The 23,397-nt window shown below is 37.6% G+C and overlaps 1 protein-coding gene across 3 annotated transcripts in view; it reads left to right on the forward strand.

Annotated features, from left to right (window-relative positions):
- RPN2 (ribophorin II) overlaps window positions 1-23,397 on the forward strand; it is a 48,523-nt gene that overhangs the window by 16,529 nt on the left and 8,597 nt on the right. For all 3 annotated transcript variants that reach the window (XM_036749037.1, XM_036749036.1, XM_036749035.1), the window contains exons 6-14: window positions 1,838-1,972; window positions 4,588-4,764; window positions 7,048-7,166; window positions 9,576-9,681; window positions 14,336-14,427; window positions 15,742-15,856; window positions 19,219-19,413; window positions 20,896-20,982; window positions 22,224-22,319. In XM_036749037.1, coding sequence (XP_036604932.1) covers window positions 1,838-1,972; window positions 4,588-4,764; window positions 7,048-7,166; window positions 9,576-9,681; window positions 14,336-14,427; window positions 15,742-15,856; window positions 19,219-19,413; window positions 20,896-20,982; window positions 22,224-22,319 — 1,122 coding nt within the window. The remainder of the gene's footprint in view (window positions 1-1,837; window positions 1,973-4,587; window positions 4,765-7,047; window positions 7,167-9,575; window positions 9,682-14,335; window positions 14,428-15,741; window positions 15,857-19,218; window positions 19,414-20,895; window positions 20,983-22,223; window positions 22,320-23,397) is intronic.

The raw sequence follows: 23,397 nt of genomic DNA on the forward strand, positions 1-23,397 counted from the left end.
CTGTTCCATTGTTGGACAGCTTTCATTGTTTGGAAGTTGTTCATATATTGATCTGAAATCTGTTTCCCCTGATTTCTACCCATTGGTCCTAATTCTTCCCTTCTGGGACTAATTGTATGGTACAGTAGATCAGAAACTGAACTGAGACTCAGCAGACTTGCATTCGAATCTCAGTTTTGCCATTTATGACATACCTGTATACCAGGCAAGTCTTTTAACTTTTCTGGGTTGCATTGGTGTGCTTCTCTGCATGATGAGGATGTTGAACTAGCTGTTGGTAAGATCCCTTCCAAGTCTAAATCCTGTGATCCTAAGTAATTCCTTTACCACAGGATGGCTCTTTAAATATTTGAAGACAAATTCTCCATCCTAATTGCCATCTTGTGGATAGGCAAAGGACTTGTCATTATCTTTCTTAAAATTTGACATCCAGAAAACATAAGGCTCTCTGTGGATTCTGACCTATTCTGCGTACAGTGGGACCCGTTACTTTATTTACCCTAGACTGCTGTTAATGCAGCCTCAATCCTGTCCCTTATATTTATCTTATATTTGTATAAGGTAACATGATGCTCAAGCAGGTCTTTATATTTGTCTCTACTCATTTTCATCTTCTCAGATTTGGCCCATCATTTCAGTCTTAAATTTGGAGCTCTTTGGCTCCCTGTTATAGTAGGATACCTGCAAATGGAACCGTGTTCACATGTTTTCCATCCTTCCATTTCAGTGATCTGTGTATTTTGGCTGTAAGTCTAGGTGTTTTTCAGCTTGAAGATTCTACATGTGTATTTCACTTTTACTGTCTTTAATCCCAACAAGGCAGTTTGTTCTGTTTCTCTTGTACACTCACACTGATGCCAGGTTGCTGTGTGTTGGATAAGGAAAAAATATTTTCCCTATTAATAACAGTACATGCTTATGACTTTTTACTTCTTAAAACGATTTGGTGAAGGGGCTAGAAGAATATAATAAGATATTAATATTCCCATTTTGTAAGTGAGGAAGCTGAGACTAAGAGAAGTGACTTGTCCAGGTTCGTATGGTTTGCATGTGGCAGAGCCAGATTCTGGGTCATCTGGCTTCCATGTTTAACATTCTTTCAATTCAAGAAATATTTATCCAGTGCCTCCTATTGTACAAGGCACTGCTAGATAGCTAAACAAAGATGAAATAATCTCTGTCCACAAGCTTCTGTTCTGCAACAAGTATTCATGGTACAGCAAAAAGATCAGTGGCAGAGGATCTGGGTTCAAATTCTGTCTGTGCCACTGCCTCTGTGACAGTCAGCTAATCTCTCAGGGTCTCTATTTCTTCATTTGTAAAATAAGGGATTTAGGCTAGATTACCTCTTAAACTTCTTTCTGAATTTAGATCTATGATCCCAAGGAAGTACGAGCTAATTTGAGAAAGAAAGGAATGGTAGTAGCCGAGGGGATCAGGGGAAGCTTTCTGTATGAAGTGACCCAAATTGAATTTGGGGGGAAGGTAATGATTCTGCAAGGCAGAGGAGAAGAGAGAGAATGGATTCCAGGCACAGGGACACTTATGCAAAGGTCTAGGGATGGATGGGGAAAAAATTTACTCTCCCAAATTTCTGATGCTGCTTGTAAGTTGTGCATTGGGGTAAAGAGCGGGGACTTTCTATATTGACAGAAAGGTAGCATATGATCTTGTGATCGCTTTCTTTCTTCAGGAGTACACTAGGTTTGCAGAAAACTTCTGAGATTCCTCAGAGGCCAATGTGCTCATGCTCATGATAAGTAGCTTTGTTTTAATTATACACGTAGTGTCTCTCTTTTTATTTACCTCACATTTTGGTTGTGCCTTTTTGTGGCAGGACCTTGTTGCTCGTTTAGATGACCTGGGTGGAGTGTATCTGCAGTTTGAAGAAGGCTTAGAGCCCACAGCATTATTTGTTGCTGCCACATACCAGCTCTCAGACCACGTGGGAACAGAGCCACCCTTTAAGGAGGTATTAGACAAGTTAATAAAATATAAGACAAGAAACCTTTTATCTACTGATGCCAGATGGACTTTTTTACAAATGAAAGCTAACTAGTAGAAAAATTTGATCGCTTCAAGTACACATTGGTAACCTAATGCACATACATGTTCATAGGAGCCCCTGGTCACAATTGGAAGTAGATGAAATTCATACTTGTCAGTCCTCTCCATCATCCCCTATTCTACTTATTTCCTTTGTATTGTTCTCTGACCCTCCTTTTGCTCTTCCACTTACGCCTTTCCTCCAGGGAACCTTCTCATGCTTCAGAATTACTCTTCTTTCCTGGTAGGTATAACTCTCTTTCCCCTGATTTGGATGATCTCAGCTAAGCAACAATTTGGTTAAAGTGATTCCTGATAATCACTGAATCCTTTAGTTTAATGGAACTTTAGATATTATTTAGTCCAACCATTACAAAGAGCATGAATCTCTAATGCAGTGGTTATCCAGCCCCTACTTGGATACATCTAGTGATGAGGAAAACTGTATCCCAAGGTTATTTTCCTACAAATTTTTGCACATTTCTTCCTTATACTGATCTAAAATTTTCATTAGTCCTAGTTTTGACTTCTGGATCCTTTCAGAATAAGTCTAGTTGTTCTTCCATATGATAGCTTTTATAAGTACTTGGAAAGAAAAACTAACCAAATATTATTTGTATATAAGTTTCATGCTGTTTATCTATTTCACTGTTCTCGGTCTTGCCCCCTCCCCGTTCTCACCTCTTAGATTCTGTCCACAGGTATTTTCTCCTTACTATATAAACCCAGTTCCTTCCACAGATTCTTGTATGTCATAATATATGTATTATGTATTATGTATTCTAGCTAGCTAACTCTTAAAGTTTGTGTAAATGCCAGATGATCTGAATCCTTGAGTATATTTCACTTTTAAAGAAAGACTGTGATAATTCAGATGCCTATGTCATTGGTAGAGAATATGTAGGAGATACTTTTAAGCTGGGCTGCCCCTGTGCTTCTTGCCTGCTTTAGGTCATCCTTATTCAGAGGAGCAGGAATCTGTAGCCAGCTGCCCTACTTTTGAAAGTTTGCCATTTTCTGCCCGGAGTATTTGTAAAAGCAAGCTTCTGTTGTTCAGTATTTAGAAGGAGGGATTTTAATTAGATATTGAAACTTCCCTGTTGCTATGTACTGTTAAACACTGGAATCTTCTTTAGAGAATTTTTAGGAAATAGTAAACATTTAGTTGTCCAGGATGTTTGGATTATAGCCCTGCATGAAAATCTCTCCACATTTCCTTCCAGTTTGAGGATTCTGCCTTACAGTTATTCATAGTAGTTTCATTTGTATATAGGGCTTTTCTCCTCCCCCTGAAAAAATTAACAAGCTATGTTAATGCTCACCCACTTTAATGGAGAAAAATAAGCTATATAGTGATACAGACAGTTCAGAACATCTGTACTGCCAAGGGTGGAGAAAAAACCAAATTGATGATAATTTACCTATCAGATTTGAAATAATTCTTCCCTTATGTCTCAGTTTTTCCAACACAGGTGTGTGACCAGAGGAATTAATCCCGTTACTTTTTCAGGGCAATGCTAGTGAGTAGTCACAGGTGTCAGGGGCCAAGTGATATAAAAATGTAATTGGTAAAATTATAGATCACGGTTTAATATTGACTGAATTTCACTCTTGGGAACAAAAGGAAAAGGTTCTTGTTAGATAGTGAGGTATGTGTGTTATAGTTTGATGGAAGGAAGTATTTCTTCTTTAGCCATGCCAACTCTGTAATTTTTATAAATACCTTTTATTCTTAAATTTATCATTTAAAAACATTTCCAGATTTTTTTCTCTACGCTAGTACATTATTTCCTAATGGATAGCAGCTTAAGTTCCTTTCTGATATAAATCTCTGGTTTTGAAAGTTCTTTTAAATAAAAATTTAGCCCTAGTTTTTCTTATAAGGATGGGATGGGAAGAAAGAAAGGTAGTGGAAATAAGAATCGAGGAGTTAAAGATTTAGTGAGCAATATATTTCATTGTAAATGATACTACTGTGTATACCATCTCATGTGAACAAGCATTTATTGAGCATGTACTCTGTGCTTGATACTAAATAAGGCAGAAACAGTCCCTACTCACAGTCTGATGAGTGAGATAACATACAAACGAGTACATGCAAGGACAAATTGAAGATGATTTTAGAGGGAAGGCACTAGTATTTGTACAAAAGCCTTTTGTAGAAGGTGAAATTATCTATCTTCAGCTTTGAAAAGTAGATCAATAATATCACTAGTATAAAACTACACAATAGTGAATTTTTTCTTTTAAAATTTCATGTCATAACAGTAATAATCTGCAGAAATATTTTAGCTTGCACACGTGATAAAAATAGGATCAAAGCCATCATGTATAAATCGAGAATTTCTGCTTATTTTCTTCTACTTATAAATTTCATCTTGTGACCAAAAGACCTTTTATGCCACTACTTAGAAAATAGAGGAGTGACTTTAGAAGGAGTTGACCTAATCCTCCTTTGAAGCTGACTAAAAGAGAGGAAGCATATTTCATATATTCTTTCTTTTCTACTCATTATCTTGGGATGTTCTTCTTTTCCTTCAGGATCAAGTAATCCAGCTGGTGAATGCCGTTTTCAGCAAAAAGAATTTTGACTCTCTCTCTGAAGCCTTCAGTGTTGCTGCTGCCGCTGCTGCATTTTCTCAAAATCGCTATCACCTTCCTCTTGTAATTATTGCTGAGGGTTCAGCTTCAGTGTCTCACCAGCAGCCTGTTCTCCGGGTAGGATTTCCACAAACTTACTTAGAGTCCACATTGAGTCTCATTTCAATGGCACATTTTTTAGAAGATTGCTTTACTTTACAAGGACCACGTTGAATAGCCAGTCATTGACCTAATGAAGGTATATGTGTTATTTAGGACACCACTCAATTCACTAAGGAGGGAAACAGTGTCTGGACCTGCCTAATCCTTGTATTTAAGGTTAATTTTTAAAAGGATATAAAAATAATACTAGCTTCTGTTGTGTGAATTAACTGCATACACATTTCATTTCTGTGTCCATGATATCCCAAGAGGTCTTCATCTGTAAGAATATACTCTTTAAGAGTGGAAGGAAACTCAAGAGGGGATACAGACTAGCAGGGCAGTTTTGTTATTATTATGTTAAATTTAATCTATACTTTTTAAAAAGCTGTATGTTGTAGACGTTCACAGTTTCATATATTGCCCTCTTCTGTTGTTTTTTGAAATGTTCATGATTGACATTTAAGGTCATAATTTTTAAATTTTTTCTAAAAAAGTAAACAAAATGCATTCTCCAACACCAAACTCTTGAAAAATATATTGCTTTGAAATTTAAGATTCCTAGATTTACTCCTGTGTAATCTCAGAATTTACTAAATAGAATTTGCTAAAATAGATAATTGGGTCCTTTTCATTCAAGATAGTAGGGATATAGCTGTCATTCTTCTCTTAAGTACCCATTGCATCACTCCAGTTTTCATTCACTAAGAGATCCTGCAGGGTTCTGTCATTGAATAATACTAGAGTACAACTTTGTCAGGTAGAAGTTGTGGCAGCTAGGTGGTGTGCCATGGCTAGAGCACCAGCCCTGGAGTCAGGGCTGGAGTTCAAATATAGCCTCAGACACTTACTAGCTGTATGACTTTGGAGAAGTTACTTAACCTCTGTTTGCCTTAGTTTCCTCAACTGTAAAATGGGGATAATAATAGCACCTTCTGCCTCGGGTTGTTGAGGGGATCAAATGAAATAATATTTGTAGATTGCTTAGCGCAGTGCCTAGCACAAAGTAGGTGCTAAGAAAATATTTATTCTCTTTATCTCTCCCTTCCCTAAAAGTCATATGATGTTAAGTACTAACATCCTTTTGATACATCCTTTTGAATAGTTGTTGATTTCTCATTTTTTTATTGAAGATTTTTAAATATCTGTAGTCTCAAGAGGAATGCTTTTGGATATTTCAGGTCCACCTGGGTGGGTTGACCGCAAACCAGAGATAAGCTGAAACCTTCCAAAGAAGTTCCTTTTGTGGTATTTTCTAATATATGTTAAACAGTCTAGGACCCATCTATATGTCTGCAGTTGTCCCAATTATTGGTCATCTTCCTAAGGAATTTTTGTTGTTAAGAGTTTTTAGGCACTCTGGCATAGCTTCCATTCAAGTCCTCAGACTGGTGCCTCATTACAGTGCCGTAATGACCCTGGAATCTTGAATGTTTTGCCATTGAAACCCAACCTAAGTCTTGCCACACTGGAAAAGGTTCAGATAACAGGTCTGGTAGTGGACTAAATGCCTTTCATCCAAAGACTGGCCCAGTTCGATTCCAGAAGATTGGCTGCTTGGCGATGAATTTTTTTAGGTGCAGCAGTTTACAAACACTGTCATCGCACAGACAGGGCTTACATTCTATGTTGGTGGAAAGAATTTCCTTTGAAATGAAATTGTAAATCCCTGAAGAGTAATGTAAATGTGGTACAAAGACAGTGTGGTAAGGTGGTAACTGGTCTTGGAGGTGGGAAATCCAAGTACTGGTACTTGCTCTGCTATTCAGTCCACTGTGTGTCCTTTGACATTTATCACTAGGTGTCAGTTCTCACATCTCTATAAGTGAAGGGGTGGGGCTATGTGATCTCTAAGGTTCCTTCCAGTTTCAAATGCTTGTGATCCAGTCCATTTTTCACTACAAAATGTTATCATTCAGGTCAGCTTAATTATATTTGATTTCTGATGTCAACTTATAGTCAAGAATTTTCTTAAGTAAATTCACCTGAGCAGATCTCTCCTCTAATTATTTGAAAGGGGAAAAGGAAAAAACATTTAAGTACCGACTATGTTCCAGGTACTAAATGCAGGTGTTTTACAAATGTTATCTCATTAGATCCTTGAAACAACCGTTTGATCTCCATTTTGTGGTTGAGGAAACTGAATCAGACTGATTAAGTGATTTGACTGGAGTCACACAGCCAGTGTGAAAGAGGAAATAAAAAGTAATCAGGTGATACAGTCTTTCCTTCTACATATAATTTTGTATTTCTTTCCAGCTGCAAGTTACTAATGTGATGTCACAGCCACTGGCTCGTGCTTCTGTCACACTAGAACGTGCTAAGTCGTCTTCTACTAAGAACACAGTCCTACAACAGACTGCATTCACGTCTGCAGGGTAAGTCCTGAGACCACTCTGTTGGCCTTTTAGCACATCTTTCAAAAAACAAACCAGTTAATTTCTTTCATTCAGCAACCATTTATTGAGTGTCCATCATGTGCAGAGTGTGGTATTAAGCACTCAGCATACAAAGGTGTAAGATGTGATCCCAGCTTTTAAGGATCCTACACTCACTGGACATAAGATATTAGCATAATAATTGTAATACAAAGTAGAGTGATAGAATATAAGGGAAGTACAAAGAATTAGAGACTTTACCATATAAGAAGTCCAATGTATTAAAGCCTTAGATTCATTTATAACATTAGTTCAGGGCTTGTAGAGATCATTCCTTGGTGGAGGGGAGGGTGGGATGTGGAGGATTCAGTGAAAGGTACATGGAAGAAAGGGCATTTTATATGATTGGTATGCTTTTATAGTCAGCCCCCTTCACAGTTAGCTAAAGGCAGAGGCACTGACTGATACGGCATGCAAAAAACAATGGCTGGAAGATATTCTCTACAGACTGGGTTATATCCTCCCATAAATATACAAAGCATCAGTGGAAAGAGTGCTTCTATACATGAATACAATGATAAAGTACATAAAATAAGATATGTACACAGTGAAAACATGCAGCCAAGGCAGTTCATGCCTCTAGCTCTTCAGGGTCTTGACGTCTTTTCCCTTCTCCTGGTGGGCATCACACTGCCCTCTTTTCCCTGAGGCTGTTTTTGTCTCTGCTGGGCAGATAAGTCAGCTCAGTTCCCTGGGCCTGCTCTTTCTGCTCCTGTCTAGCAGAATTAACTTGAAGAGAGGGCATTTTGTCAGGATTTTGAAGAGTGCAAAGGATTTCAACAGTTGGTATTTTCTTCTGTTACTTGTGTACATTTTACATCTGTCCAATGAATCCGCTGTTCCTGTCTTAGATTCTAAGCTCCTAGCAATGTGGGACTTGATCATATGATGTGTGTCATAGCACAAAAACACAAAAAAGTCTGATAATAATAAGTATTTGAGTATAGCATTCCATGGAGAGGGGATGGTATGAGCAGAAACTTAGAGGTGGGGAATTGTAGTAGTCTCCTGGTTAATGAAATTACCATCATGATCATAAAATGAAATCTAAGCTTATCTTTGGCTATAGAAATTCTTTGAATTAGTCTTCATTCTTGTTTTATTTTCATACTTGGTTTATAGGTATCAAAAGTCCTGGGCTTTATATTTTTTTAAAAATTGTCTTACAAAATTAAAAACATAGATCATAGTATCGTAGATTTAAAGCTGGGAGGGACCTTCTAGGATATCTAGTCCATGTGTCTTATTTTGCACATTGGGTAACTGAGGCCTAGAAAAGTTAAAAGACTTGCCTGAGATCACACAGGAAGTAAGTGGCAAGAGCTGGGATTTGAACCCAGGTCCTTTAACTCCAAATCTAGATCTTTCTCTCCTGCACTATGCTGCCTCTCATTGCTGGTTCCATCTCTTATTACCTACTTTTTTGAGTAACTGAATGTTTGCAGTTGACCACAGTTGTTCTAATAGTTTTTTAAAGCCTAACCAGCTTTATCATTATCAGACTTAACTGTCTTTGTGCTGTTCTTCATACCATACGATCAAGCCTCACATCCCTAGAAGCTTAGAATCTAAGATGGGAAGAACATATTCATTGGACAGACATAAAATGTGCATAAATAACAAGAAACATTTTTTTAAAATGCCAATTTGAAAAACGAAATAATTAGTATAAATAGGAAAAGTATGTAATGTGTACCCAAGAGTAAAGAGGTCCACATGTTTTGATGGTTAGATTCAAGAATTAATTTTCTTTTTTAATTAGTTATGGAAGAAGTGAATTTTTAAGAGCAGTTATGAAAAAAGAAGTAGAGTTTCACATACCTAGGGGTATAGGGTATTGCAGATAGAGTGTAACCCGAAAGACTTGGACAAAGCAGATTTGTTTGGGAAAAATAGAGGAGGTGGGATAGAAAGCAGTTAAGAGAATGAGATTAATTTGGACAACCTTGAAATCAGAGTGAGACACCCTTACTTATTAAAATCAACAGTTAATAGTACCAGACTGTTGTATTAAAGAGTCAATATAATGTGGTAGAAAGAGCTTGGGACTCAAAATCGAAGATTTGGCTTATAGTGAATACCTGGCTCTGCTGCTTCCTCTGAGGTCAGAAAAAAGTCATTTAGTCTCTCTCTCTCTCTCTCTCAACCTGTATTTTCTCCTCTGTACAATTGAAGTAAAAATCTGTTCTGTGTATGTCATGGGCTTTTTGAGCGAGTCAAGAAATAATGAGTATAAAGCACATCATGAAATGTAAATAACTAAGCAAGTTTCTTAAGGCATTATGATCGTTATTATTATTAATGACCTTCTTGAATAAAGCCTTAATAATCATGCTCCAATTCACATAGAGACGGTTTTGATCTGAACTTCATGAATGTTAAGCCGGCCAGTGGTTACTATGACTTCTCTATCCACGTTGAAGGTGATAGCCGCTACATTGCAAATGTTGTAGAGGTAAGTGCTTTTCTTGTCATCTCTGTTGCTGTGGCAGTGTTGAAAGCAGTGTGTAAACAGGAATCATTTTTCATCTAGGGAATTTTGACTTCATCCTCTGACCAAGCCAAAGCAAGCCTATTGAAGAAAGTTAAATATTTGGACTGTCATTTGACAGTCTGCCAATGTTGTATTATGTAAAAGAATTGAGTGTATGTGCTTTACAAGTGCTGTGGGTGAAGTGGCCTTTTTATGCCAGGTTAAATGCTTGTTGATAGCATGTTTGAGTGGTATATGATAGACATTGAGATTTTGCATATAATATACAGCCTACAGTCTTTTATAATGAGAATATGTATTAGACTTTTACATATTTTGAACTGTAAAAACAAAAATCACCTCATTTATCTGGTGATATCAGGGAATGAGCTCTCCACAACATGTGAGTTTTGTGAGGGGGTTTTGTTTTGGGTTTTCTTGGCCGACAAAAACTTTTAATTTGACATTCCCAAAATGCCAGGACATATAAATTGGAATTTCTTTTCAAGATTTTTTAAAAATTTTATTTTCACCCACGCATTGAGAAGGCAAGAAATATGATACCCATTATATTTGTGAAGTCATGCAGAACATTTCTACATTAGACATGTTGGGGGAAAAAAGGCAAGAAAAATTAAGAAAGTGAAAAAAATATGCTTCAGTCAGCACTCAGAGTTCATCAATTCTGTCTCTGGAGATGGATAGCATTTTTTATCATGAATCCTTTGGAATTCTGACGGGTCATTACATTGATCGAGTAGCTAAGTCTTTCACAGTTTTTTATTGTTACAATATTGCTGTTACTGTGTACAATGTTCTCCTGATTCTGCTCACTTCACTTTGTATCAGCTCATGTAATTCTTCCCAGGTGGTTCTGAAACCTTTGCCTTTTCTTACAGCACAATAGTATTCCATTGCAGGCATATACCACAGCTCGTTCAGCCATTCCTTAATTGATGGATATCCGTCAGTTTTCAATTATTTCCACCACAAAAAGCTGCTATAAATATTTTTGTACATATAGGTCCTTTTTGTTTTTTTTGTTTTGTTTTGGGTTTTTTTGAGGGGGGAAGGCAGGGCAATTGGAATTAAGTGACTTGCCCAAGGTCACACAGCTAGTAAGTGCATCACGTGTCTGAGGCCGGATTTGAACTCAGGTCCTGCTGACTCCAGGGCTGGTGCTCCACTCATTGTGCCACCTACCTGCCCCTAGTCCTTTTTCTTTAATCTCTTTGTAGTGATACGGAGTCAAAGGATATACACAAAGGTATGCCCTTTGGGCATAGTTCATATTGTGCTCCAGAATATTTGGACTAGTTTACAGTTCTGCCAAACACTACATCAATGTACCTATTTTTCCACATTCCCATATCATTTTCCTTTTCTGTCACCTTAGGCAATCTTGTACATGTGAGAGGTAGTATCTCAGAGTTGTTTTAATTTGCACTTCTCTAATTATTAGTGATTTAGAACATTTTTTCATAGGATTAATGATAACTTTGACTTCTTCCTTTGAGAACTACCTGTTCATATCCTTCGACCGTTTATCAATTGAGAAATGGCTTATATTTTTACAAATTTAGCCTTTTCCTACTTATTTGAGAAATGAGACCTTGATCAGAAAAACTTGCTGTAAAAAGTTTCTCCCGTTTCCTGCTTTCCTTCTCATTTTGGCTGCATTCATTTTGTTTGGTGCAAAAACTTTTTAATTTTAGGTAATCAAAAATATCCATTTTACCACCTGTGAACCTCTGTATCTCTTGTTTGGCCATAAGCTCTTCCCTTATCCATAGCTCTGAAACAGGTAATTTTTTTCCATGTTCCCCTAATTTGCCTTTTATCACCCTAATTTATAGCTAAATCATCTACTCATTTGAGCTTATCTTGGTATACTGTGTGAGATCCATATGTGAGTTCTGATGGTAACTGAAATTTATGCCTTCTAAGTAAACATCAACACTGTAACTTTTTTGCAAAAATCTTGTATACACACTTTCTTATTAGAGCATAGATTCAGTGCCATCATTGTAATAAATCGTAAGAGCTTAATAAATACTTCACCTAGCTATGTGCCAGGCACTATGCTAAGTGCTGGGGATATTAATACAGTTATCAAATCTGATTAAAGCCCATGATATATAAATGGTATTTGGGAAGCATGAAGGAATATATGCTTGTTACTTGAGGACCAGCCTTGCTAAGAGTGAAAAGGACTGTTAGCAAAAAATTAGCATCCAAATACTGAGGGTTTTTTGAGCATGGCAATTCACAAAAATCATCTATTAAGGTATACAAAGGCCATGATTTGCAATGAAATCTTGAATCTTTGAAGTAGTGACTTTAGCAATTTGGTTTTAGAGGTTGTCTTGCCTCAATGTAAGGTTGAAAACCAAGTGATTTTTTAGGGACCTTTCTAGCTGATGGAAATGAGAGTGGGGAAAATAGTCAGGATGGCTGTTGATAAATCTCATTTATGTTTTAAGAAGAATGAGTCTTATTGATAATCTCTAGGTGCTGTTCCTAGTTTTATGCATGATTTAGGCATGTCATGTTTCCACTGTCCCAGTTTTTCCTCTACAGTGAGACACTGCCACTTAGAAAGTGGTTTCAAGGACATTTACCTAGTCCTTAACGCTCTCAAAATTCCACTGTAATTGCTAATGGTGAGCATTTATCTCTCCAAAGAATAGTTTATTCATCATTGGATCAAGCCTAGTATTTGTAAAATGCTTTTGTAGTAGTTAAAAAAAAACCTGAGAAATAAATGCACAGTAACAATAATTGCCAATAGCTATTATTAATGTAAATACTAATGACTTCCATTTAAGTCATTGCCATCCCTTTCTTAAGCCGATGGTGGAGTTAGTATTAGCGTCCTGCCTGCTGTATTCATCAGAGTAGGACTGCTTCTTCTTTATAAGGGCTGACCTCTGCTGCACATGTCAGATTTGCTTTCTAATTGCAATAATGATCTCACTTAGAGCATCAGAGCCAGCAGGCTGGTCCTGTTTAATCTCTCCTGAGGTGCTCTGAGTTGGCAGGAGTGCATTAAACACCGGCAGCTTTGCATGAAGGCCCCTAATAGTACTCGTTGTTGGGCAAGTTGTCAGGGGAGCCATGGGTTTTGGAAGCTGTCATTAGCATTAATTGCCTCTAATGCACCATCATTTTTGACAGTGATGAACTAAACAGGATGGTTATTACTCCCAGCAGAAAGGCTACATTTCCTGGTATTAAGATATTTTCGTGATGATTATGCCATACACTATAGTAAAAAAAAAAAAGGGTGGAGGGGCAGTGTGGACCAGCTCCCAAATCACCTATTGAATGAAAAACAAGTTCTTTTTTCTTGTTAAAGCTGTGAAAGGACGTTTTATAGTTTGTTTAAAAGAAGCAGCTAACCATCGAGAAACCTTTTAATTCTTCTTTAACATAAGTGTGCTCAACAGATGATATTGATAGTTTTTAGTTTTTTGGTGTTTTAAGAGTAAAATTATTGTAACTTTCTTTAAAATGCATTTTCAGTCAACCATTTGTAGACAAGTTTTGGAAACAAAGAGCTAGGAGTCTTCATTTGGTGCCAATCCTAATATTATCAATGGGCATTTCTCTATTGGTGATGGGGCAAGCTCGGACTAAAACTTCTTTAAATGAGTGCTGCTAGTGTTTAAAGGATAACTTAAGTTTGATGTGATTTGACAGTCTGCCCTTTGGTACATTTTTGAGTGTGACTGTTATCTAGAATTATTTATTCTGATACCACAAAATGAATGTACATATTGTACTACATTATAATTTATCCATGTTCATAGAAGGCAAGTTGGAGAGGTGAAAAGACCTGTCTTTCCACCCCTCCTTTGCAGAGATGGGAGTTCATACATGTGGAACATTGAATATAATGCTAGATTTCTTCAGTGTGATGATTTGCTTTACAAAAAAAAAAATTCTCTTTAAAAAAAATCTTTGTTATAAGGGATGACTCTAGAAAGGGGGGGCATAGTATAATGGGAATTCTAGGTGATTTGAAATCGGTAACAATAAAAATCTTTTTTTTTTAAGAATATATGATCAGATTGATAAATGGAAATCTAGAGAACTGACTTTACCTTCCCCATCCCACTTATGCTACATGTTTGTAGAACAGGTCATTAATATGTGTTTCTTTGGTAAAAAGGGCTGTGATTTTTAAGAGTACTTTCTCAGTTATCAGTACTCTGCCAGAGCTATGATGAGAAAAATATTTGTTTCTATTTGTAAAGATTCAAGGATTAGGCCTACATGGTACTTAATGCAAAGATTTTACTAAAATGTTTCCCCTAACTCCTGAGGATATTCTCCCTTGTGTTCTGGTTGGGATTAAGACATGGGGGTTTAAGAAGTTTGTTGTGCGGATTTCATGTTGCTGTCTTTGGGATTTAAGGAATTCTTTGATTAGGAAAGAGTGTTTGCTGCTTGAGTAGAGTAAGAGGCCTGGTGAAAGCTGCCTCTATCAATCATCTCAGCTATGATAACTAACCAGTGGGACTCATTTTGTGGCTTTATTTTCTATTCGAAGTGTGGGGATTCAGAAATGAGTGTTCTTTTTCATGTGACTAACAGTCGACTTTGCTTATTTCTTCCTTATGTTTCCCTATAGCTCAAAGTCAAGGTCTCCACTGAAGTTGGAATAACAAATGTGGATCTTTCAACTGTGGATAAAGATCAGAGCATTGCACCCAAAACCACAAGGTAAATGCGACAGGAATTTATATAAGGCCCTCAGAGCTGCTTCCTCATCTTCAGCCAGCTGAATTTGTATGGTGGTATCTAGAGGGGGTCCCTGAGAACATCCTACCCTCATGATTTCATTGCTGCATTAATAGTTTTGTAGAATATAGCTGGCTGCATTCCATTCCAGCCTGCATCCCAAAACATGCTGCACCCGTGCATGGTAGGTCTTGGCCTGCTGGCAGGCTGAGACACATTCTAATCTGGGTGTCCTAGTATTCCTCACAAGTGTTTGAAAATCCACAAGAAGCCTTGAAACTGTTTCCTTTTGAGAATTTTCAAGTTTGTGTTGAGTGTAAGCCCAGAGAAAAATGTAATGTAAGCAAAAACTGGAAAGGCAAGTTCAAAGGACCATAGATACAGAGCTGGAAGGACCTTAGATGCCATCTAGAGCAAGCCTTGCATTTTACAGATGAGGAAACTGAGTCCTGTGGAAGTGAAGTGATATGATGGTACACAGATGGGAAGTGGCAGAATCAAGACTTTATCACCGGTCCTTTGACTCAATCCAGCACTTGACTGTATGTGCTTTTGGGTGGTAAACACTGAACAGAAAAGTTTGGACTTTATGCACTAGGCAGTAAGGACTCATTGAAAGATTTTGAGCAGCAAAGGGACGTGAGCAGATTTATGAGTTGGTATGTCTCTAGTCAAATAACAAGTAATAATTAAGTGCCTGCTGGAGCTTCTACCTCACTATAGTGTTCACTCATAGTTTGTATTTGTATAAAACTTCAAGATTTGCAGAGGGCATTTCTCCTAATAACTTTGTGAGGTAGATAGGGCAAGTATTATAATCTTCATTTTACAAATGAGGAAACCGAGGAGTTGAGAGGTTCAGTATCTCAAGCAAGGTCACAAATTTAATAAATTTCAGAGGTAGGATTTGAAGCTATATCTCTTGCCTCCCAGGCTCTGCACTCATTTCTACCACTTCTCACTGCCTCTCTGAGCCTCAGGTTCCTCCTCTGAGTTGAACTAGATAAAGGTGAAGGTGTCAGAAACACCCTCCCGCCCAGATAAATGTTTGTATAAAGGCATAAACTAAAATACATAGAATTACAAAAGAAATATATTGAAATAATTCTGAGAGTAATTTTTAGAAACAAATGCGTGAACTCCAGGTTAGAAACCCCTGGACTAGATGACCTTATAAGGTCCCTGTTTCAGATTTTTTTTACCAGATGAATTAATATTAGGATCAGTATTAGTACTCACTTTGAATACTTGGTATAGATTCCTTGAAAACTTACTTGTTGTCTTTGTCTCTTTTAGGGTGGCCTACCCAGCTAAAGGAAAGGGCTCATTCACCGTTGACAGCCACCAGAACTTTGCCTTGTCCTTCCAGCTGGTTGATGTAAACACTGGTGCTGAGCTTACCCCTCACCAGGTCAGAAAAAAGCCACACTGAGCTTCTGATGTCACTTTTCAGCACAGATTCTTGAAGAGTACTCTTAAGCTTAATAGTCAGCAATTGGTAGCCGTGATGGACCACATACAATACAGAAAAACCCAAAACCTTTAGATCCAACATTTCAGGCTTCCTAGGTTCAAATATTTGCCAAGTGCCTGAAAATCCACCATGGATTGTTTGTTCCTCAATACTACTTTATTAACTGCCCCCACTAGAGTTATCAGGCCTTTTGCTTGGGGCATGCTTTTCTTGATAGGTGTCAGAGAGTTTAGCTTCTAATTGAAGCTTGTCTCCTTGGTGGAGTAAGAAAAGTTGCTATAAGATTGAAGACAAAAATATGGCAGCTGTTGGACAAATTTCAAGCTGTCAAGAATAAAGGAGATTTAATTGCTGGTGGGGATCTCTAGAGAGATGGTTATCCTCTTAGGGAAAACTACAGATAAATATTTTGTATGGTATGATAGAGGAGAAAACATGGGAAAGAACCCACTTAAATCCTTTTATTCAAGGTTAATTTCTTAAATGATTGTTAAAAGTTTACATAAAAACATATAGATTTTAAATGCCCTTGGTATGGCTTTACTTAGTTGGATCTTTGGCCAAGCTTTCTTTAAACTGATTTTACACTCTTCTGCTTCTCTCTACTTTATAAGAGGATATTGCTTCTAGTCATCAAGCATTCTTGATTTTATAAATTTTTGAATTTATGTTCTAAACTGGTGTTGCCCTTAGCTACCATCTCTCTCCCCTTGGCAGTTGATTTACATTGCCAGACTTCCATCTAAAATTATTGTAATTGTTGTCAGTGTCATTTCTCATGATCAGGTTTTCATCATCACTATTACCTATTTGATTATCTAAGAACTGAATTGTTTCTGTTTTATGCCATGTCTTTTTCTCATTGTTCCTCTTGCTTTTTACTTATTCTGATCTTCGCTGTGAATACTATTGGTCTGACTGTACAGATGACTCAAGGATAATTGAATAAGAAGTCTTTTCCTGAGTGTTAAAATATATTTCAGTTTTGGTTTTATTTTGAGGTGCCACTTGGTATTCACCTGGTCCCTTGCCTACCAATTTATCAAAGCAAGCATTTGTGATGTAAAGGCATAAGTCGCAAAGCTTTTGTGTAGTCTGCATGTCTTTGTCTTTTCTCACTTCTTTGTCCTGGACCATGTTTTCCCATATATTTCTCTTTTCTACCCTTCTCCATCTTTTCATCAAAATGACCAAGTATCAGAGTATAAGTTGATTTACTTTAGAGGATTTTATCAAGTTACTAGAATTTCTCTACCTTTTTATATTCTGAAACTGAGAGTAGGGCCTAAAATGCAATTATTTTTAAGTTATGACTCAAAATCACATGAAATAAGGTTTCGTGCTGCCTTTGGGCATACAATTTAAAAAAAATTTATTTACTTGCCTTTTTCTTGTGAGTTGTCTTCCATTTCGGTGCAGTATCTTTTCTTTTGGTTTCATTTACAGTACTAATATCTAGATTGAGGAGATTCGAGTCCAGTGGTAGTTTATCCTGTTCCATGGTCACTAGATAAGGATCTCACATATAGAGCACCAGCACTGACTTGGATGAAAATGGAAAGGCAGCAACAGAAGAAAATAGAAAAGATCTTTAAAAATTATTATAGTAAACTTTTCACCCTTAATAATAATGGGACTACCATACTTAAACTCTAACATGAGCCTTCCGGGGGAGATAGAGATGTCAACAAAGAAAACAGAAAGGGGGAAAGCAGCATACTGGATCCTGTGTATGTGGGTGAGATCTGTGCTAGTGGTGGGCAACACAAACAACAGTTGTGAGAGTGTTCAAGGTGTCTGTACTCAAGGTATTGAAGAAGGTGCAGATGCCAAAGGCAGAGAAAAAATATAAACCTTATTAATGTCCAAAAAAAAAAAAAGAGCAACTGAGAGAGCATCAACAACTACAAACCTTTTTGCCTAATTTCCCACCCATAAACATTTTCTGTGAGTCATCTCTGCATGAATCAAGATCATCCTTGATGAGGGTATTAGTGGGGAACAAGCAGGCTTTTAGTAATCAGTATTCAATAATGGTTCACATCTTTACTATTTTGCAATTAACTGAGAGATGCAGAGAAGGTGAGTCTTGATAAACATTTACCTCAAGGAGGTAAAAGAGATAAAGGTTCCATATACACCAAAATATTTGTAGTACTTTTGTAGCAGCAAAGAACTTTAGCAGAGTAGTTGGCCATTAATTGAGAAATGACTAAACAGTTTTGGTGCACAAAATGAAATGGAATCATACTGAGTCAGAAGAAATGGCAAGAATTCAGAGAAGCATGGGAATACTACATGAATTGATGCTGTAAAATAAGCAGAACTGGGAAGATGGTATACATGATGGCTATATTAATGTAAACAAAAAGAACCCAAAAAAAGAAATAAAATGCTATGTAATTACAACAACTAAGCTTAGCACTGGGAAGAGTTAAGAAAACGTACTTATCTCCTTTCATTGCCAACATAGGGAACTATGGGTGCAAACTATTACATATACTGTCAGGCAGTATAGTTGATGTATTGGTTAGGTTTTTTAATTTTTTATTTATATTTTTTCCTTTAAAGGATTTGTAACAAAGAATGGCTTCCTGAGTAGGGAAGGGGAAGATTTGTAGAGAAATATGATAAGAAAAGTAACATAAGATTAAATTTTTTTGAGAGATTCAGTTTAAAATGCCTTTAGTCCTAAGCAGTCATATTTGATATTTTGTACAAATCAACATTGATCATGGTGACCTTATGTAATATTAGGGAATCGGATTAGCCTGAATGAATGGGATTTATGTTTTAAAATAAGTTACATTGATGCTTTTTATTTTTACATCATTATCATTTCCTGATATATCACTTCCTCATGGAGGTCTCCCTTATAACAAAAAAAACAATTTAGTAAAACAGTATGGCACTGTGATTGTGTCTAATAGTAAAACCACTAAATTCAAGTCTCAACAAATCTTAAAATTGGAAATGAACTGATGAGTCCTGCCTAATTTCCCTTTCTTTTCTTACCCTTCAGTGGAGAAGTTTATTATGCAGTGAAGTAAACAAAAGACTAGAAGAAGAAAGGAAAAGTTGTAGTAATCAAGAGCTTGAATAATTCTATCTCAAATCTCTGTGAGACTGGCACCAGGGATAGTCTGGCTACTTGCTCCACTTTGTTAGGCTTCTCTGTGATGGATCACAGGGCTGGCCTTGTGATGGTAGAGCCAACAATTCAGTCTTGTTGACTAGATGTCAGACTCAAGGGCATTTTGGAAAATCTCAGTGAAAGGTGTCTTTGTTGTTCTCCCCAGACATTTGTCCGTCTCCACAACCAGAAAACTGGTCAAGAAGTGGTGTTTGTTGCTGAACCAGATAGCAAGAATGTGTACAAGTTTGAACTGGATACCTCTGAAAGAAAGAGTGAGTTTGACTCTGCCTCTGGTACTTATACCCTCTACTTGATCATTGGAGATGCCACCCTGGAGAATCCAATCCTCTGGAATGTGGTATGTACCTCAGTATCCCCAGACCCAATACTGATGAACCAGCAACAAGGAAATTACAAATCATCTTTGCAGAGTCAGATCTTGTTACCCTAGGCAGGATCAATTTGTGCTTTCCTGGGTTATAGGTAAAAGCAGGACTGTAGGAGAAATCTTTATCCTACTGGGTCCCAGAGATAAAGATGACTTTTAAGTAAATAGTCTAATTAAATTAATTTGTTCAACTATTGAATGCCGATTATGTGTAAAGTACTGTGCTGGGCACCTTGGGGGATACAAAGATATATAAGAGAAATCTTATCCTTAAGGAACGTGCTGTATGGTGTTGGGGGGGAGGAATAACATGAATAACCAACTATATTATATAAGGTAATACACATGTTAAGTGCTACATGAATGATGCAAAGTACTCAAGGAATTCAGAGGAAGGAGAGATCATTTTTTTGACTGAGAGTTATCAGGGAAGAATTCATGGAATAAGAAAATATTAATGAAGGGCTTATTATATGCTAAGCCCTGGGCTAAGTGCTGGAGGTACAACTAAAGAATCGAGGCTGTCCTTGTATTGGGATCTCCCATTCTAATGAGAAGTGATAGCATGTGTAGGAGGGGTCAGCTGGCAAGCTGATGGAAATGTCAGATGGTCTTTAGTTCCTCAGCAGGTGAGATGGCTGGGCCCCTGCAGGAGCTGCTCTTTCTGAGCACTCCAGATGCTCTTTGACATGTGAGCAGCTGGAGGCAGAAGTAGGGACAGGGAAATAGCAGTTAAGCTGGATTTTGAAGCACAGATAGGCTTTGGAAAGCTGGAGAGGAAGGAAGAATATGAGCAAAGATGGAAAAGTACTAGGCCCATTTGAGAACAAGATGTCCAGTTTGGCTAGATCATTTAAATTCAGGTTGGGGAGTCGAGGGAGAAAATGGGCTAGAAAGGTAGATTGGGTACAGATTCTTGGAGGCCTCAGATGGTAATTTGTCCCTTATGGCAGATAGACAGGGAAGCCATTATATTTTCATGCTCCATCTAGGCTTTTTGTCTGTATCTTTTCCACAATGCTTATTCCTTGAGGCAGAAATTCCAAAGCACTCAGTTTAAAAAAAAATTTTTTTTTCAATTAATGAGCATTTATTTGCTGGCCCTCTTACATTCTTCCCAGCTAAGGGAGGGGAAAAAAACACACACAAAAAGAATCCCATTATAACTAATATGTATAGTCAAGCAAAACTAATTCCCACATTGACTATGTCCAAAAATATGTCTTGGTCTGAATCCATCACCTCTCAGTCAAGAGTTGGGTAGCATGCAAAGCACTGTTTTGAAAATGATTTTGCTCTTAAAAAGATTACCTTGAATTGTGGGCTGATCCCCTCACTACTTTTGTCTTTTGGTCACAGCACAGAAGAGAACTGATTAGTTAATTCTCTGAAAAATTTGACCTCTCTTTTCCATCCCTATGTCTATTGTAATTCCATGCATTTCTTTTGTAGGCTGATGTGGTAATTAAATTCCCTGAAGAAGATGCTCCCTCTACTATCCTGTCCAAGAACCTTTTCACTCCTAAACAGGAAATTCAGGTATGTGTTAAAAGGGAAAAGGCTTGGACTTGTTAAGCAAGCCTTGGGGAAGCCCTGGGGGGATTGAGGGGCAAAAAGCAGTGAACCACTGAGCTTGCTCTGACCTTGCTATTAATACAGTGGTACTATCACAGGGCTCCCAGCCCTATCCCTGAGAGTACCATGTGGTAACCCATATGTTGTAGATCTGCTTAGGATGCTCTACTTTTACATCCTTACTACGAAGGTTGGGATGGCTTACAAATGGAAACAGACATGTGTTGGTGGCATAAATGCAGGTTTGGGAGTCAGGAGCCCTGGGTTCTAGCCTTGACTCTTACTGTGTAGTTGTATGACTTTAAGCAAGTCAGGTAACAACTTGAGATCTGTTTTCTCTTCTGTCAAACAGGAGTGACTAACACCATCCTTGTTTACTTTACATTATCAAATGATACATTGGATGTTAAAGTACTTTGAAAGGTTAAAAAGCACTTTACAAGTATAAGGTCTCACACTGATGCTGAGGCATAGGGGAGAGAGTAAGTCCATGAGCAGTGGTAGTAGATCCTTAGCAGAACGTAGCAGAAGAGAGGCTTGGTGAGGAAATACAGTAACAGGAGCCTTGGCTAGGTTGCTTTGGGAGGGAGCTAGATTGCCTGGCAAGATAGAAATATAGCAGCAGTTAGGGTATTTTTCTCAGAGTTATGTAATGACCTGACCAAAAAATTAAGAGGAAGAATGATGTTTGAATCTGTAAGAAAGACAAGCCAAAAGAGAAATAAAGAACCTGTAATTCCTATAGAGGCATTACAAAGAAATCACCTGTAACTAGAAACTTCAGTTATATTAATAGTACCTTCTAGGACCAGTTCAGTTCAGCAAAAGGCAATGGAAATAGAGACCCTCAGTAGAAATTTGGCCACAGCAGTGTCCAGCACATCTTGGAAATCAAATCAAAGAGCTCTCAGGTCATGTATTTGTTCACCTGCTTTGCATAATTTGTGGATGTCCTCTTGATTGATTGCTCCCACTGGCAGAACCACTCTGAGAAGGGATTTACTGAGTTGTGCTCTGGGGACCATTTAGTTCCTTAAGGAGTGAAGTCAGGGCCCAGTTGTTTCGTAGTTATGATAGCTTGACACCTGAGGCAGTTGGCTGTTGTTGTCATCTTTAATGCCATGTATAGGGACATTGGAGGGACCTATCACCTCTGTATGGAAAGGCATATACTAAAGTGTTTTTGCTGTATCTTTCATTTTCAGCACTTATTTAGAGAGCCAGAGAAGAGACCGCCCACCGTAGTATCCAACACATTCACTGCTTTGATCCTTTCCCCCTTACTTTTGCTCTTCATTTTGGTGAGTAGACAAAATTTAACGTAACAATTTGTGTTTAGAGGATGAGTCAAAAGCAGCAACTCGGCCAAAGTATGCTTGGTGTTCTTTTATGGCACAGTTTAAATGCAGCAGCAATGATTTAAACTATAAACAATCCAGATTCAGTAAGAAATGTGTCCTATAATGTGAGGGCTGTAAAAAACATTTACTATTCAGGGTGCCAGGCATACAAAGGTGAAATATGATACAATCCCTGCCGTCAAAGAGCTTATAATTTAGTAGGGTAGATATGACATACCCAAATAATTGTGACCCAAGATTAGGATGTGACAGATGCAAAGAAGAAGGTACAGAATGCTGAGAAATCACTTTTCAGTGAGGATGACTAGGGAACAAAATATCTGTCTTTTATACAGAAAACATTGTGTTTCATGGGAGATGTGGTACCTGAGCTGGGCCTTGAAGAATGAAAAGGATGTTTGTATGTAGAAACATGGAGTTACTGCAAGTAGACCATGCTATGGTATGTGTGGAGGGCCTTGGTAAGAAATAAAGTTGGAATGATAGATTAGAATGAGATTGATGAGGGCTTTAAATGTCAGAGTAAAGAATTTAACTGTCTAGGAGAGTTAAAGGTTTCTGCGTAAAGGAGTGATATGGTCGACATATGTGTGGAGGGTTAAACTAGAGGAGAGCGAGACTGGAGACTAGACCATTAGATTAATTAGGAAGTTATTATGATAATCTAAGCAAGAGGTAATGAGGGTGTCGGTGAGAATGTTGGCACTAAGAAGGCAGAGGATGAATACAAGAGATGTTACAGAGGTAAAGGACTAGAGAGCTTTTATGATATTAAAGGCAAAAGAGGGAAGCTAGAGATGACTGAAATTTTTAATCTGAGCAATACCATTAATAGAAGTAGTGAAATAGGAGGAAGGGCAGGTTTTATGGGAAAGATTATTTTGTTTAAACATGTTGAATAAGGTGCTTGTGAGACATCCAAATGGACCCATCCAGTGTACAGTTGGAAATAGAGGACAGGGTAAACATCTGGGAATCATTGCATAGGGCTGCTAATTGAAGCAATGTAAATTGAACA

Source organism: Trichosurus vulpecula, chromosome 3 (genome assembly GCF_011100635.1).
Source record: "Trichosurus vulpecula isolate mTriVul1 chromosome 3, mTriVul1.pri, whole genome shotgun sequence".
NCBI lineage: Eukaryota > Metazoa > Chordata > Mammalia > Diprotodontia > Phalangeridae > Trichosurus > Trichosurus vulpecula.